Genomic DNA, 14,598 nt, shown 5'->3' on the forward strand with positions numbered 1-14,598 from the left:
GGGTCACCGTGCAAGGGTGAGAAGAGACAATGGCTGCCTTGACATTGTGAGACCAATGACGGGCAGTAGCCGAGTGTGCCACAGCATCCGACAGAAATAGAGGCTGTCTATGTCAGAAGCAGCTAAGCTTGATGTGCCTCGACGAAACTTTAAATTTATCCTCAGTCTCATGTTCCAAATGGATCAGTCTACGGCACTGTCACAGTTTGAGATAATGATCCCTAGAGAGATGTTATCATTCAACCGAAACTTGAGAAGAGCTGGAGGTCTATGACTTATCAACAACAATCTTCACGTGAAAAATACCCTGGGAATTATCTCTTTTACCGAGGCCCATCTGGGTTTGCAATTAGTTTACATAAATAAGTCCTGGTGGCTACCGTTCGCTGTGTTACAAGGCATAAGCGCATGAGGCTCCGGGTTGATATCGTGACCGAAGAACGCCTCGGTAGCACAAAATGCGTGCCACGTCAACGGAGAATTCAGCCTAAACGTTACGCAATGTTGTGTCCTTCTCCTAGAGGTGGAATCAGCCCTATGAATGAGGAGGAAAGTCTCTGGATAGGGCGTTTACCAAAGTTTCATGAACTCTCGAGCAGTTATGTCTCGGGAGTATGGTGGAGTTTAGGCAGCAAGACTGTACGACAATGTGCATACATTCCGAAGGCCCTGTAGTCGTAGACAAGGTACGATTAATACCGCAAGTAGCACGTAATTAACGAGGTTCATGGAGGTTCCGTCATTGGACGCCAGTGAGATCACTTGCTGATGTGTGAAGCACTGCCAGACTGGGTACTTCGCGTGAGGATCATACATTATTTCGTCGACTCTTCGAAAACCGCTGCAATGTCAAGTAATTTCCCGTCGTTTCCGCTCCCAGCGAGAAACGTGATGCCAAATGGCAGCTGTGTTCCTCCCTCTTCGACCCAACCTGCGTTTACGCTGACGCCGCACAGATCAACAACGTTTGCAGGATGTGTGAATACGCCAAGCTTCGAATTAAGAGCCAGTGGATCGTCCAGTACCTCTTGGATGGTAGGATGAAACGGCACGGTTGGTACGACCAAGACATCGATGCCGCCGTCGAGGTTGTCAAAGGTCTTGCGTGCGGCCGCGATGCATTGCATCTGTGTGGCCTGGTCACGAAATACTTCCCAGGCGCTCACGTTGGATGAGAGAAGGTCCTGGAATATCATGTTTGTTGTGGGATGAAATGTGTCAATATTCTTTGTGATGAACTCGTGGCCTATCGAGGCAAGACGTTCATGAACCAGAGAAGCACCATAGATGAGGTCGCCCGCTTTCGCAAAAGCTGTGTAGTCGACGTCAACCAATATCCCTCCGCATAATTGCAACGTGTCAACAGCCATTCGGAAAAGCTCTTGGTACTTTGTGGAACACTGTTCGATTACGGGTTTAGGCGGTATGCCAAAAGTGAAGCCACCCTCCCTTGGCCCTCGACAGTCCACCATCCGAGTTGGTAGACTTTCCGGTGGCTTGGCATATGGATCCAAAGCATCATACTGATCCATAACATACCAAACTTGCCTCGCATCTTCCAGACAAGGTGCCAGGATACCGATTGTATCAAGACTCTGGCATGCAGGAACCACTCCTCTGGCCGAGATGGTGCCTTTGGTGGGTTTGTAGCCGACGATACCGTTGAATGCTGCCGGAGCACGGACACTTCCCGCTGTGTCCGTCCCAATGGCAAAAGAAACAAGCCCAGCGGCCACGGCCACGGCAGATCCAGAGGATGAGCCACCAGCGATGTGGTTCTCGCTGTGGAAACTGTGAGGAGTTCCATACGGTGAGCGGCATCCCGTCAGGCCAGTGGCGAGCTGATCAAGATTCAGCTTCCCTATGTATATGGCCCCGGCATCGAGGAGATGCTGGATTGCTGGGGCTGTAAAAGTGGCAGTGGAGGCAAAGCTGTCGCATGCCGCAGTGGTAACCACTCCTTTGACATCGATGTTGTCTTTTACGGCAAACGGGATGCCGAAAAGTGGTGGAAGTGACTTGCCAGAGTAGGCGGTTGTTAGGTTTCTCGCCACTGCTAATGTCTCTTCTGCACTCTCTCTTGAGATCCAAACAGCTTGGTCGATGGCTTCGTACTTGGCTATGCGATCGAGTACTGATCTTATAACCGCTTCTGGATCAAGCAGGCCGTTTCTGTATAGGTCTATGAGCTGGGCGATGGAAGGGAGGGCCGTGGCTTCAAGCATTCTTTCTGTTGACGACAGCGATAGCTTTGGGCGGTTGGTCTGCTGTGCTTGAGCAATGAGCTCTGAACCATGGCCGACATAGCCGAAGAGGCCATTTCGACAGCAGACGATATCCATTGAAACAGCTTCCATGTTTTGGTCGAATCCATCTGTGCAGTCTAGGAGAACACAGCATTCGTAGCCTCTGTCATTGCACTCTCGCAATGTGCTCGTTACACAGCATCTAAAAACCACTGTAAGCCATCTGTACAGTCAAAGGCCGTCATCCATACAGTACTCACTCAGTGGTAACGCCGGCGAGAATCAAGTGAGTGATGCCCCTAGCAAGCAGCAGCCTCTGGAGTCCGGTACCCCAGAAACTTCCCTTTCCCGGCTTGTCGACAATTAAGCCTCCAGCACATGGCCTCAACTCGTGGATAATATCATGGCCCTTCTCGCCCCTCACCAACAACTTCCCCATCGGACCCTCATCGCCGATGCCCATTGATTGGCCGCCATTCGAGCCATTTATCCGCCTCAATTTCTTTGCAGCGGGCAAGTCCGAGAGATCTGGGAGATGACCTTCTCGCGTGTAAATAACATGCAACCCCAACCGTCGTGCCGCTTCTAGGGCTTCGCGGACGCTTGGGACGATTTTGCGGACGGACGACAAGATGGCGGGGTCTCCGCATACGACAGCTCCGAAGCCGTCCGGTTCCAAGAAATCCCGTTGCATGCCGATCACGACGAATGCCGTGGTGGACGGCGGAAAAGAAAAGCCATATGGCCGAGCATTTGAAAGGGTGATTGTCGTTGTTGGGGCCATTATGGATGCTTGGAGCAGATAGACAGGATGGCTTGATGATGGGAAGAAAAGGCAAAGTCACATGCATGCGGCTCTTGAGACTGAAGGATTTCATCCGGTCTTGATTGGTTGCAGTGCCTCCCCAACCCAACACAACATAGATAAACTTCAGAATTATCTGGGTCTATAAATGAAAGTGTAAGCATTTCACCTCAAGAGTAATGTGGCAACGCGGATGACTGCGAAATCCGCCTACATGAGTCGAGATCCAGGTTGCTTATATGTTACAGAAGTGGTTGAAGGGAGACTTGAATTGGCCCAAGAATGGTTGCCGACCCAAAAGCCGTCCCCACCAAGAAGCATCCGGATCTTACTGCCGACGCGGGGAGGTCGGGCAAATCGTTCAGAGACTCATTTGAATCGGCATTGTGAAGTCGAAGAGAGTGTATATATGTTGGCCTGACACGATCACTCAAAAGGACGTCAATCGCAATACTATCAAAGCGGCTCCAAGCGGTGTCGACTTTCATCATGAAGGCATCAATACCGACCACTCAAATCGCCGCCATTATCGAGAATCCCGGCCCAGACGGAACAGTCCTAATCACTAACACGCACCCCGTCGAAACCCCAGGCAAGAACCAAGTCCTCGTCAAGCTGGCCTTCAGCGGCATCTGGTAACGTCCATCACGTCAACCCCTTACACAAATCTATCTCTTCACTAGACACTTACTGACTCTTTCTTCTGTTAGTGGATCCGAAGTCCGAGCTCTCCTTGGCTGGAGCAACTACAAGTCCGTCGTAGGCCACGAAGGCATCGGCACAGTCGTCCAAGCAGGCCAAGATGTCTCAGACTCGATCCTTGGCCAAAGGGTAGGAGTCAAATGGCTTCACAGCGCATGCAGCCAATGTTCACACTGCAAAACTTCTTCTCCACATCACTGCGCAACGCCCGTCTTTACCGGACTCCACGTCCAAGGAACTCTCCAGCAATACGTCGTCGCTGATGCACGATATCTGACGAGGATTCCTGATGATTTACCCGGCGAAATGGCTGCCCCCTTGCTGTGCGCAGGCCTGACCATGGCTGGCGGGATTGCGAAACTGGACGGGCATATTCCCCCAAATGGCTGGGTCGTGATATCCGGTTCTGGTGGTGGCTTAGGACATATAGGAGTGCAGATGGCGAGCAGGCTGAGTGCTTACAGGGTGATTGCCATCGATTCCGGGACATCAAAGCGCGACCTCAGTCTCCAATGCGGCGCGGAAGCTTTTATCGATTTCGAGACGGAGAATGTCGAGGAGAGGGTCAAGGAGATCACCGGCGAAGGAGCTCATGCTTGCCTTATTGTGTCCGGGTCTGAAGCGGCGTTTGAACTGGCACCCAAGTTGGTCCGCAACGCAGGACTATTGGCGGTTATTGGCCTGCCGGCTGCTACCTTCAATTTCCCCTTGGCAGCCAGCGTATATGCTGCAAAAGGTACCATAACACTTACCCGGCCTTATTTCCTCTTGTCGAATCGTATTGCTAATTGCGTTTCCTTATCAGCACTCACCGTCACTGGAGTCATGGTCGGGAATGAGCAGCAGATGGACGACCTTCTTCAGCATGCAGTCGCAGGTGTCATTAACCCCGTCGTCCAGGTTGAAGAGTTCTCCCAAGTTCCACAAATATTTGAGAAACTCAGGAACAACCAGGTAGCTGGCCGAATGGTAGTGAAAATTCCACAGTAAGTCCATCCATACGGGAATTCCAGGGTAAGTAGGCACGCTTCCTCCGCCATGTCTTCACATAATATTCGAGCACCGAGAGTGCGCTTGCATAGACGATAGACTCCAGGATAGTGTGCAGATTTATGTATATAAGCCTTTGAAGGCCTTGTAAGCTATGTACACTAAAAACACAGCGCTCAACCATCTGTCATCAAGTGGAAGCTTCAACTTCCTCCACGTCATCAATCGTCTAGCACTTCTGGGGCCTCCAGTTGGGAATAATGTAGCCGCCATTGGGGTCGTTAATGTCAAAAGTGTCCTCCCCCCTCCAGGCATGGAGGAACCAGCCAACGTTCTGGCTCTTAAAGTAAGCGCAGTTGTTGTCAAAAGTCTTCCAGTAGTTGCTGTACTGCGTGCGGCCGAGATCCGTGTGTCCAGGGTAGTGATCGGTAGGACCCCAAGCCCATTGCGTCTCGGTGACCCAGGTAGGCAGGCCGACGTTGGCCTTGACCCAGTTGATCTGCGACTGGATGTAGCTCCAGGCCTGCGACTCGGGCTGGTTGAAGTGGTAAAAGGGCATGGGGTGGATGTGGGCAACGTCCGAGTTGGCCTTGACGCCGGCGCCGATGGAGCCGAGGCCCTGGCCGTTGTTGCCGCTCATGACGCCGGGCCGGTCCCAGTCCTCGGAGATGCCGACCAAGATGCCCTTCTGGTTGAGGGTGGCGCGGAACTTGCCCAGGTCGTTGACAAAGTTGCCCTGGTCCATGCCGTCGCCAACGGGCTCGGAGCCAAACTCGGCCCAGTGGACGACGTAGGGGGCAATCGCCGCAACGGAGGGGTCGTTGATGGCGTTGTAGATGGCCTGTTGGGACTGCTGCCAAACGGTCTGGAGTGTGTGTGTTAGCATTGGGTCAATGTTCGAACGAGTACATGTAGGTGGTGTTCAAGCTGCAACTTACGCCACCGCCAAAGTTGGTCCAGACCTGGACAATCAGGCCCATGTTGTTGGTGTACGCAGCCTTGATGGCGTTGATGAAGACGCTGGGTTGAGTGCACACGGGGTAGTACATGCGGACGATGCTGGCGCCAAAGTCCTTCTTCATCTGGGCAAAGTCCCTGTTCATCTGGTCATAGCCGTTGGACGCGTCGTTGCAGTTGCCGTCCTCCAGAGGGTACGAGAAGCCCAGAAAGCCATAGTAGTCGGACTGAGGGCACCACCACTGGTTGAGGGGAGTGCTGGGAGCAGCAAAGTTGCCGGGGAGAGTGGCATTGCCCATGGGGAAGCAGTTGCCAGCAGCGGCGGCAGCGGCAGTAGCAGGAGCCGCAAGAGCTGGCACCGCGGCCAGGGCGGCGAGGGAGAGCAGCGAGGAGATCATGGCTGCGGATACTGTCTCTCGTGAAGGCTTGATCCGAGTTGAGCAAAGGATTGAAGGTTGAAGAAGCTGGGTACCAGCCAAGAGAAAAGGTGTGCCAAGCCTGGTATTAATACTTCACCTACTTAACTACTGAGGCTACCAACAAGCATAACCATGAGATGGTCCTTGATCGATCTATCTCGGATTACAGCCCAACCAAGTCGAGCCTTCAACGGCAAAGTGGGAAGCCCTATGCCCGTCCAGGGGTTGTCGGCCTCTCGTGTCCATGATCGTCACTCCATCTTTGGCCGGTAGGAAAACCATCCAGGTAAGGGGAAGAGCTTCTCCAACTTTCTTTCACCCAAAGAAGCAGCTGAATCAGGCCAAGGGGATTCTCTCCCCCACAAAGCCAAAGTACGACGTACCATGCAGCTCATCAGCTGTCCATTTTGTGGACGGACAAATTATCACTCGGGCTCCGAAAACAGAAGTCCGGGGCCCCCTGAACAGACGAGGCTATCCGCTCGTTTCCTGCCGTTCGTCAACTTCATTCCCAGCTGGACAGCAAAAGCAAAACGGAAAAAGGCCCGACTGAAAGCCGGCTGGACCGCCTCCCCGCCGGCAATTGCGGCAGCGTGCAGCAAGCATAAATAAGCCCTCGGAAGAGCAACAAACGTTCCCTTGAGCCTTCATCACTTCGCCCTATCCAGTTATAGCAAGTAAAGTTGAAACCAAAGGGGGGTCCCGCAGCGTTGAAGATGTCAGCTTCCCAGATGAGAAATCGAGGCTGTTAAGGCTCGGACTAGCAGGGGGGTCTGACACGCGCTATTACACATGTCCATGTGCCGCTGGACAGGAGAGACCCATCTTGCTGAAGGGAAATTCGTATGATGTTTTCTGGATCGCTGTCACTGTGTCGTTGGGCTTCGGTTCATGCGGTTGTCAACTCCCAAGACGGGGTCCTGCTGCATGGAATGACGCCGCTCTGGGTGAGGGGCATCTAAGTAAGGGCGAATAATGCTGTTATTATCAATTGACATTGATGAGCCAGGTAACAAACAACGGACTACACATCGAGAGAACGAAGACGACAAGTCCTATCAAACAGCGCACAAGGCCAGTCGACAACTCTCAGAAGTCAAACCTCATCCTCTCATGTGCTCCCCTTGTCGCAGATCTATTCGCAAGCTCTTGGCACAAAGCCTTGCCTAGCCCATGTTTCCTGCGCCTCAACGGAGTCAAACAACAGATGCGGGTATCCAAGTTTAAGGTTACTCCGCGTTCTGCTAAAACAAGCAGCATGAGAATAAGAGCGTAACGCAAGGTAAACAAGCAGGGCTTCCACATAAAGTACCTACCAATGGCCACGAAGTACTCATACCATGTCTGCAGTACTCCTTATCAGGGGATAGGTAGCTTACACCATGTTGCCTCTCCAAATGGGGGAAGGTGAACGCTGGAGACAGCTCAGCTGTTTGTGCCTTTTGCAGAAGCTGCTTCTAGAATGCCTTGATTTGGACGCTAGAAAGCTGTCAATCCCTTCTCTGCTGACGTTAGACTCCGGAGATCGCGCTGCAGCTCTACGCCCGTCCCAGCAATTACTTCAAAGGTTCACAGTAGCCATCAGCAGACTTTTAATAAACGCATAACTCATCTGCAACGTATCGTATACGAGATACAGCCTCTCAAACCAAGACGATGAAGCTATATGGGAAGCAGTTGGCGTAGTGGCCTCGAAGTAGACATGGCAACGTCATACAACGCAATCTTCCACGGTGCTGACTGACTAGGGACAAGGACTGTCCTGTCCTCGGTAGCGATACAGGTTAATAATAGGTCTAATGTGATCATGAAGTTGTGGCGTGTCAGTGATTCGATACGACTGAATGGTGGCACAACTTGTTCATGAAAACCAACTAATGAATCGCTTCACATAACGACGCAACTACTTCATGAAAGGCATACTCACAATTGCTCATCACAGTCAACTTCTCCAACAGCGGCTAGTTGATTGACGACAGGGAACGAAGGGTTGACTTACAGCCTTGTGAGTAAACGCATCAGGAGCAAGAGAAACAGACAATGTAGAGTCAGCCATTGAAGCGCAGCTCATCACTGTTTCCAGATTCCAGATCACAAGGTACTATGGCATGGATACGATGGGGTTGAACATACAAAGTACCGTAGCAGCCAATCCACTCCAAACGATCCCAGCTGCCGTGACAGGTAATTGCAGGGTTTATAATTCCTCCATCAGGATGTGGCCAAACTCTCGATCGATCCCAGCGACAACTCAAGAAGCATGAGATAACGGGACAGTCGGCACTCATCAATTGTAGACGTTGATTGCAGAAAAAAGCTATTTCAATTGATTCTAGACGAGCTAAATCATCACGGTACTAGTATATACAATTGCTCTTCTGCGACAGTAATACAAAATGTTCAAGTTGTCCAATTAACCCCCCTCAACCGATCTTTTCTTCGTACATGTCTCATTACGGAATCATTTCATATTTCATCATTTAGCTGCTCTCCACCTGCTTCAGCAGACCCTCAAGGTTGATGCTCTTGGGGCGCTCAATGGGCAGACCCAGGGCACGATCCCAGATGAGCTGAGCGAGAGGACCCAGACCGCGCGAAACACCAAAGGTGGCGGTGTAGTAGAGCGTCTCGTGGAAGCCGTAGTGGTGGAAGAGGACGCCGGAGCTGCTGTCGACGTTGGGGTAAGGGTTCTTGGTCTTGCCGTGCTTCTTGAGCACCTCGGGGGCGATGCGACTGTTCTTCTCCACCAGCTGGAAGACGGGGTCCTTGGCAATCGCGGGGCGGGAAGCGGCATAGTCCATGAGAGCCTCGAATCGAGGGTCGGGCTTGCGCAGAACGGCGTGTCCATAGCCAGGCACGACGCGGCCCGAGTTAAGAGTGGACCAGAGGTAGTCGTGGACATCCTGCTCGGTGTAGTTGGCGGGGATGGCCTCCTTCATCTGCAGGATCCATCGAAGGACCTCCTGGGCGGCAAGTCTATCGTCATGAGGAGGAACGGTTAGCAGTCTGCATGATGTAGGAGGGTTGGCGCATATATGTGGACAGCTTACCCGTGAAGAGGACCAGCCAAGCCCTGGAGACCAGCGCTGTAAGACAGGAAGGGGTCGCTCAAGGCACTACCAACAAGGTGAGTGGCGTGGGCAGACACATTGCCACCCTCGTGGTCGCCGTGGAGGGCGAGGTAGAGGCGGAGGAGGTCCTGGAAGTCCTCGTTCTCCTTGCCGCCCTTCCCAAGCATGGCAGCAAAGTTGTAGGACCAATCCTGCTCGAGGTCGACCTCGGCAGGGAGAGCACCGCCACCGCGGTACGAGTTCTGGTAGATCTTGGCGGCAATGGTGGGCAGCTTGGCGAGCAGCGAGATGCTGTCGTCAAAAGTGGGCTCCCAGTAGTCGGCCTTGGCGAGACCCTTCTCGTAGGCCTTTGCGAACTTGGACTCGTAGTTGAGGGCCGAGACGGCAATGGCAAATTGGGTCATGGGGTGCAGGTCCTTGGGGAAGTCGTCGAGCATCTTGCTGACGAAGGCGGGGATCTGGGCCTGGGAGGCCAGCTCGCGGGAGAACTGGCGGACCTGGTTGACGGAGGGCACCTGGCCGGTCAACAGCAGCCAGAACATGGCCTCGGGCAGCATCTCGGTGCCCGTCTTGCCCTTGGGCAGCTCCTTCTGGCAGTCCTTGATGGTGCGGCCGTGGAAGCGGATGCCCTCGTTGGGGTCGAGCACGGAGCCCTCCCAGACCATGGCCTTGAGCCCGCGCATGCCGCCGATTGTGTTCTCGACCTTGACCTCGCCGATGACCTTGCTGCCGTGGGCCTTGACCTTCTTTAGCAGCTCGCGCTTGGCGGGGATGACGCCCTTAAGGGTCGTCTTGAGGTCGGGCTCAGCGGTTGAGTAGCATCGCGCGGCGTTGGCGAGGAGGGCGGCACGGGTGTAGGGCTGTAAGTGCACGAGAGCGTCAGTCTGTGCCAATTCATCAACCTGGATATAAGAGGACATGACTGACCTTGAAAGAGCGCAGGGCTCGAGCCGACGAGGTGAGGTTAAGAGCCATGGTTTGGTGAAGGTGAGGACGGATGGATGAGTTGAATGAGACGAGCTGCTCCTGATGGCGGGGTAGAAGCGGTTAGCTATGGGGAGCTGCATGAAGCTATCGCCGATAAGATGATGGTAAGGGGGTAACGTTGACTTACCCAGCAACAAGAGGCAGACGAACACTTGGATGCCTTTACACGCAGCGGTGATCAAGGACGAACAATGAAGGAGAAGAAGGGAAACAAGGATAGAAAAGACCCGAGATATGATCCCAACAGTTGCTTCATGTCCTTGTCGTTCTTTCTTACACGAACCAGCCAGATCATCCGTCACCGCTTTGAAACAGCCGAGGAAAGCCGCCGGTCGGTCCGTCGGTAGCCCCGCGGGGCCCCATTGGGCCAATCTGGCTCAGCCGCGCCTGTATCGGCCCCTCCTCCGCACTCAAGGGGCGATCCAAGGTCGAATGGAATTATTAAGCCGAGCAGTTCATAAGTCGAGCGTCGCCCTGGAGACTCGAGAGGGAGCAGGAAAGCCGCATGGCCGGGGGATTCGAGTGTAACTAACTGAGAGCATCGGACACGAGACAACTTCATTGCCTCGGTAAATCACCCGCGATCCCGCGATTTCACCCAGAGTCACACCATTCAAGATGATGCGAATAGCTTCACGCGCCTCTCAGCGGGGCTGCTCTCTGGCCTCGTCCTCGTCGGCCGCTCTTCGACGATCATTGCCGCCATCTGCCGCCATGCGCGCCATTGCGACGTCTGCTGCTCGCATGGCTGCTCCCTCCAGCTCCGGCGCTCGCGCGCTGCCGCCGGCAGACGCGTATCAGCTGCTGCCGGAGTCGCAAAAGACGGGCCAGGCCGAAGATGCGCTGTACGAGGCCCAGGTCAAGGAGATTGAGGAGTGGTGGGCATCGCCTCGCTTTGCCGGCATTCGACGCCCGTACAGCGCCGCAGACGTCGCCTCCAAGCGCGGCAGCCAGTTCTTCAGGTATCCGAGCTCCGTCATGGCCACCAAGCTCTTCAACCTGATCCGCGAGCGCGAAGCCAAGGGCGAGCCCCTTCATACCAGTAAGTGACTGCCATGGACGCGCAAGTTTCGTAAACACTCGCTAACCATGGCCATTGACCAGTGGGCGCCATCGATCCCGTCCAGATGACCCAGCAGGCGCCTCACCAAGAGGTTCTCTACATCTCCGGCTGGGCCTGCTCATCCGTCCTGACGAGCACCAACGAAGTCTCGCCCGACTTTGGCGACTACCCGTACAACACCGTGCCCAACCAGGTCCAGCGCCTGGCCAAAGCGCAGTCCATGCACGACCGCAAGCAGTGGGATACGCGCCGCAAGATGACGCCCGAAGAACGGGCCAAGACGCCGTACATTGACTATCTCCGACCCATCATTGCCGACGGTGACACCGGCCACGGAGGGCTTTCGGCGGTACTCAAGCTGGCCAAGCTGTTTGCCGAGAACGGAGCGGCGGCGGTGCACTTTGAGGACCAGCTTCACGGCGGCAAGAAGTGCGGCCACCTGGCGGGCAAGGTGCTGGTGCCCACAGGGGAGCACATCAACCGTCTCAACGCCGCGCGCTTCCAGTGGGACGTCATGGGCTCGGAGAACCTCGTCATTGCCCGAACCGACTCCGAGTCCGGCCGTCTCCTCTCGTCAGCCATCGACGTCCGCGATCACGAGTTCATCCTGGGAATCGCCGACCCTTCCATCGAGCCCCTGGCCGAAACGCTGCAGGACATGGAGGCCAAGGGAGCCACAGGTGCCGAGATTGACGCCTTCGAGGCCAAGTGGGTGAAGAGCAGCCGCCTAGTGACGTTTGACGAGGCCGCCGTCGAGCACATGCAAAAGGAGGGTGTCGCTCAGGCCAAGATCGACGAGTACCTGTCCGCCACGGCCGCGGACCGCGACATGGGCATCTCCCGCCGCCGCGCACTGGCCTCGCAGTACACCAAGACACCCGTCTACTTCAACTGGGACGTGCCTCGCACCCGCGAGGGCTACTACCACTTCCGCGCCGGCATGGAGGCCGCCACCAAGCGCGCACTGGCCTTTGCCCCGTTTGCGGACCTGCTCTGGGTCGAGACGGGCGATCCCAAGGTCGAGGTCGCCGCCAAGCTGGGCCGCACCGTGCGGGCCGCCTACCCGGGCAAGGTGCTGGTGTACAACCTGTCGCCGTCGTTCAACTGGATGGCGCACGGCTTCACGGAGGAGACGCTCAAGTCCTTCATCTGGGACATTGCCAAGGAGGGCTTCACGCTGCAGCTCGTGTCGCTGGCGGGCCTGCATTCGACGGCCACCATCACCAACGAGCTGGCCAAGAAGTTCAAGACGGACGGCATGAAGGCCTACGTCGAGCTGGTGCAGAGGCGCGAGAAGGAGCTCGGGTGCGACGTGCTGACGCACCAGAAATGGAGCGGAGCGAGCTACATTGACGGCATCCTGGGGGCCATCCAGAGCGGCAGCTCGAGCAGCAAGAGCATGGGAGATGGCAACACGGAGGGGCAGTTTGACTAGAATGACTACGAACCAGGGAAGGTTGAAAAAGAGACGGGAGTCGAATGAAGTGAAACGCCTTTTTGGGTCAGTGTTTGCATGCGAACGTAGATATGTATATATATAGACGGGGGTGGGGAGCATCTGGACGGAGTTGGGTACATGACAACTAGTTCTTCGAATTTCATACATGCACCTTGTAACATATAGTCCAAGTCCGAAGCAGTGTGTCATGATCTTTCGTAATTCTTCATTCATTGCATATTCTATCAAATCTCCTCACTCCAACGAATCCTTCAGGGCGTTGTTGACAGGTGCCGGCGGCGCAGGTCCCTCGGCAGTAACATACGCCTTGGTCATGCCACCATCGACGACAAAGTCGCTACCATTGACAAAGCTCGCCTCGTCGCTCGCCAAAAACACGACGGCATGCGCCTGCTCGACGGCCTCGCCGAATCGGCCCATCGGGAAGTGCACCTCGCGACGCTGCCTCTTTGCCTGGTCGTCGCCCAGCCAGTCCTGCAGCAGCGGCGTGTTGAGCGGCGCAGGGCACAGGCTGTTGAATCGGAAGCCCTCGCGGGCGTGCACCATGGCGAGCTCCCGGGTGAGGGCGAGGACGGCGCCCTTGGAGGCGGTGTAGGCGAGCTGGGGCGTGGCGGCGCCGACGAGGGCGACGACGGAGGCCGTGTTGATGACGGAGCCGCGCGTCTTCTTGTTGCGGCGCAGGGCGAGGACGGCGTGCTTGCAGCCGAACCAGACACCCTTGACGTTGATGTTGTGGGTGAGGTCCCAGATGTCCTCGGGGGTATTGATCGCGTCGTCGTCGCGGGCGTGCATGATGCCGGCGTTGTTGAAGATGACGTCGAGGCCGCCCCAGGCGTCGAGGGACTCGATCATGGCCTGGACGTCAGACTCTTTGGAGACGTCGCATTTCTGTATGAGGCGCAAGGGTTTTTCTTGTATGAGCTCCCGCCTAGCTTCTGATTTCTTCGGATCTTGGTAGAGAAGGTAGAGGCCAATGTGGTTCAACGTACTCGGGTTTCCAGGCGAGGTGCATTGGGGACGAGCTGCTTGACCTTGGCCAGGGCCTTTTCGAGGGCGGGCTCGGAGATGTCGGCGAGAAGGACGCTGGCGCCCTCTTTGGCGAAGAGGATTGCCGTCTCAAGGCCAATGCCTCTGTATGTTGTCAGCATCTGGGGTGGCTGAAGGATGGAGCGGGAATGTGGCTTCGACTCACCCCGCAGCACCGGTGATGATGGCGTTTTTGCCGGCCAGACGTCCAACCATGGTGAGGATGATGTATTACAGTAGGTATTAGGGAGAGGTTTGAGATGGAATAGAAGTAATACCGAGTCGTCAAGTTTGTGATGAGGCCGAGGTTGGGTTCTATGGTTATATGCTTGGGCAACCGTTGACTGATGCAAGGGATGGAGGGGATGGAGGGGCAGCTCGACGGAATTCCGTAATCGGTCCATGCTCAATGGCATGGTGGGGTTCAATCTTGGGGAGACACGAGGTAGCGGGTACCTGAGCATTGGTTCTCGGTCTGTCATCGACGTCTGTTTATCGACGCCCGAGTCAAGTCATGGCTACCTGCTCGACTCAGGGTCCCGGACGCGGACCATCACGGGGAAGCGCCCTCTAGCTAACAGTCGTAGCGTTGCCGGGGACTTACCTAAAGCCTTGGTTAAGATAGAGAACGGCAGCTGGCGTTATCTAGCGTGCTGGAGAACTGCCCCGCGTTAGGAAGGCTCTAGTATAATACTAGTAATAGTATAGCATATTAGTAGGTACAAACTAAGATGCATTCTTATAAGATAAAAATTATAAAAGAATATAGTATTTTAAGTAAAATAAATATTAGTTTACCTTTCTAGCCATTAGATACATCTCTAATTTACTAACATATATATGTATTTATATATAATTTTAGTATATTTAAGG

General features: G+C 54.7%; 6 protein-coding genes across 6 annotated transcripts; 2 read left to right on the plus strand and 4 right to left on the minus strand.

The window, feature by feature from the left end:
- Positions 1 to 815: 815 nt before the first annotated feature.
- Positions 816 to 3,030, minus strand: CCMA1212_007512 (Allophanate hydrolase; the record flags this gene model as incomplete). Its single annotated transcript, XM_073704679.1, has 2 exons — positions 816 to 2,448; positions 2,507 to 3,030. The coding sequence occupies 2 exons, from the start codon at positions 3,028 to 3,030 to the stop codon at positions 816 to 818; spliced, it is 2,157 nt and encodes a 718-aa protein (XP_073556955.1).
- Positions 3,031 to 3,540: 510 nt separating this feature from the next.
- CCMA1212_007513 (Alcohol dehydrogenase 3) lies at positions 3,541 to 4,743 on the plus strand (the record flags this gene model as incomplete). The annotated part of the gene is made up of 3 exons (XM_073704680.1): positions 3,541 to 3,686; positions 3,762 to 4,489; positions 4,559 to 4,743. 3 exons carry the CDS (start codon positions 3,541 to 3,543, stop codon positions 4,741 to 4,743), a joined length of 1,059 nt encoding a protein of 352 aa, XP_073556954.1.
- Positions 4,744 to 4,972: 229 nt separating this feature from the next.
- CCMA1212_007514 (uncharacterized protein) lies at positions 4,973 to 6,247 on the minus strand (the record flags this gene model as incomplete). The annotated part of the gene is made up of 3 exons (XM_073704681.1): positions 4,973 to 5,608; positions 5,682 to 6,125; positions 6,242 to 6,247. The coding sequence occupies 3 exons, from the start codon at positions 6,245 to 6,247 to the stop codon at positions 4,973 to 4,975; spliced, it is 1,086 nt and encodes a 361-aa protein (XP_073556783.1).
- A 2,352-nt stretch (positions 6,248 to 8,599) lies between these two features.
- On the minus strand, positions 8,600 to 10,719 carry CCMA1212_007515 (2-methylcitrate synthase; the record flags this gene model as incomplete). The annotated part of the gene is made up of 4 exons (XM_073704682.1): positions 8,600 to 9,095; positions 9,170 to 10,050; positions 10,118 to 10,216; positions 10,711 to 10,719. 4 exons carry the CDS (start codon positions 10,717 to 10,719, stop codon positions 8,600 to 8,602), a joined length of 1,485 nt encoding a protein of 494 aa, XP_073556824.1.
- Positions 10,720 to 10,795: 76 nt separating this feature from the next.
- CCMA1212_007516 (2-methylisocitrate lyase) lies at positions 10,796 to 12,675 on the plus strand (the record flags this gene model as incomplete). Its single annotated transcript, XM_073704683.1, has 2 exons — positions 10,796 to 11,219; positions 11,282 to 12,675. 2 exons carry the CDS (start codon positions 10,796 to 10,798, stop codon positions 12,673 to 12,675), a joined length of 1,818 nt encoding a protein of 605 aa, XP_073556823.1.
- A 258-nt stretch (positions 12,676 to 12,933) lies between these two features.
- On the minus strand, positions 12,934 to 13,941 carry CCMA1212_007517 (putative oxidoreductase; the record flags this gene model as incomplete). Its single annotated transcript, XM_073704684.1, has 3 exons — positions 12,934 to 13,641; positions 13,689 to 13,830; positions 13,892 to 13,941. 3 exons carry the CDS (start codon positions 13,939 to 13,941, stop codon positions 12,934 to 12,936), a joined length of 900 nt encoding a protein of 299 aa, XP_073556822.1.
- Positions 13,942 to 14,598: the final 657 nt, after the last annotated feature.

The sequence above is a fragment of the Trichoderma ghanense genome (genome assembly GCF_004382785.1).
Source record: "Trichoderma ghanense strain CCMA-1212 chromosome Unknown scaffold_9, whole genome shotgun sequence".
Classification (NCBI taxonomy): Eukaryota; Fungi; Ascomycota; class Sordariomycetes; order Hypocreales; family Hypocreaceae; genus Trichoderma; species Trichoderma ghanense.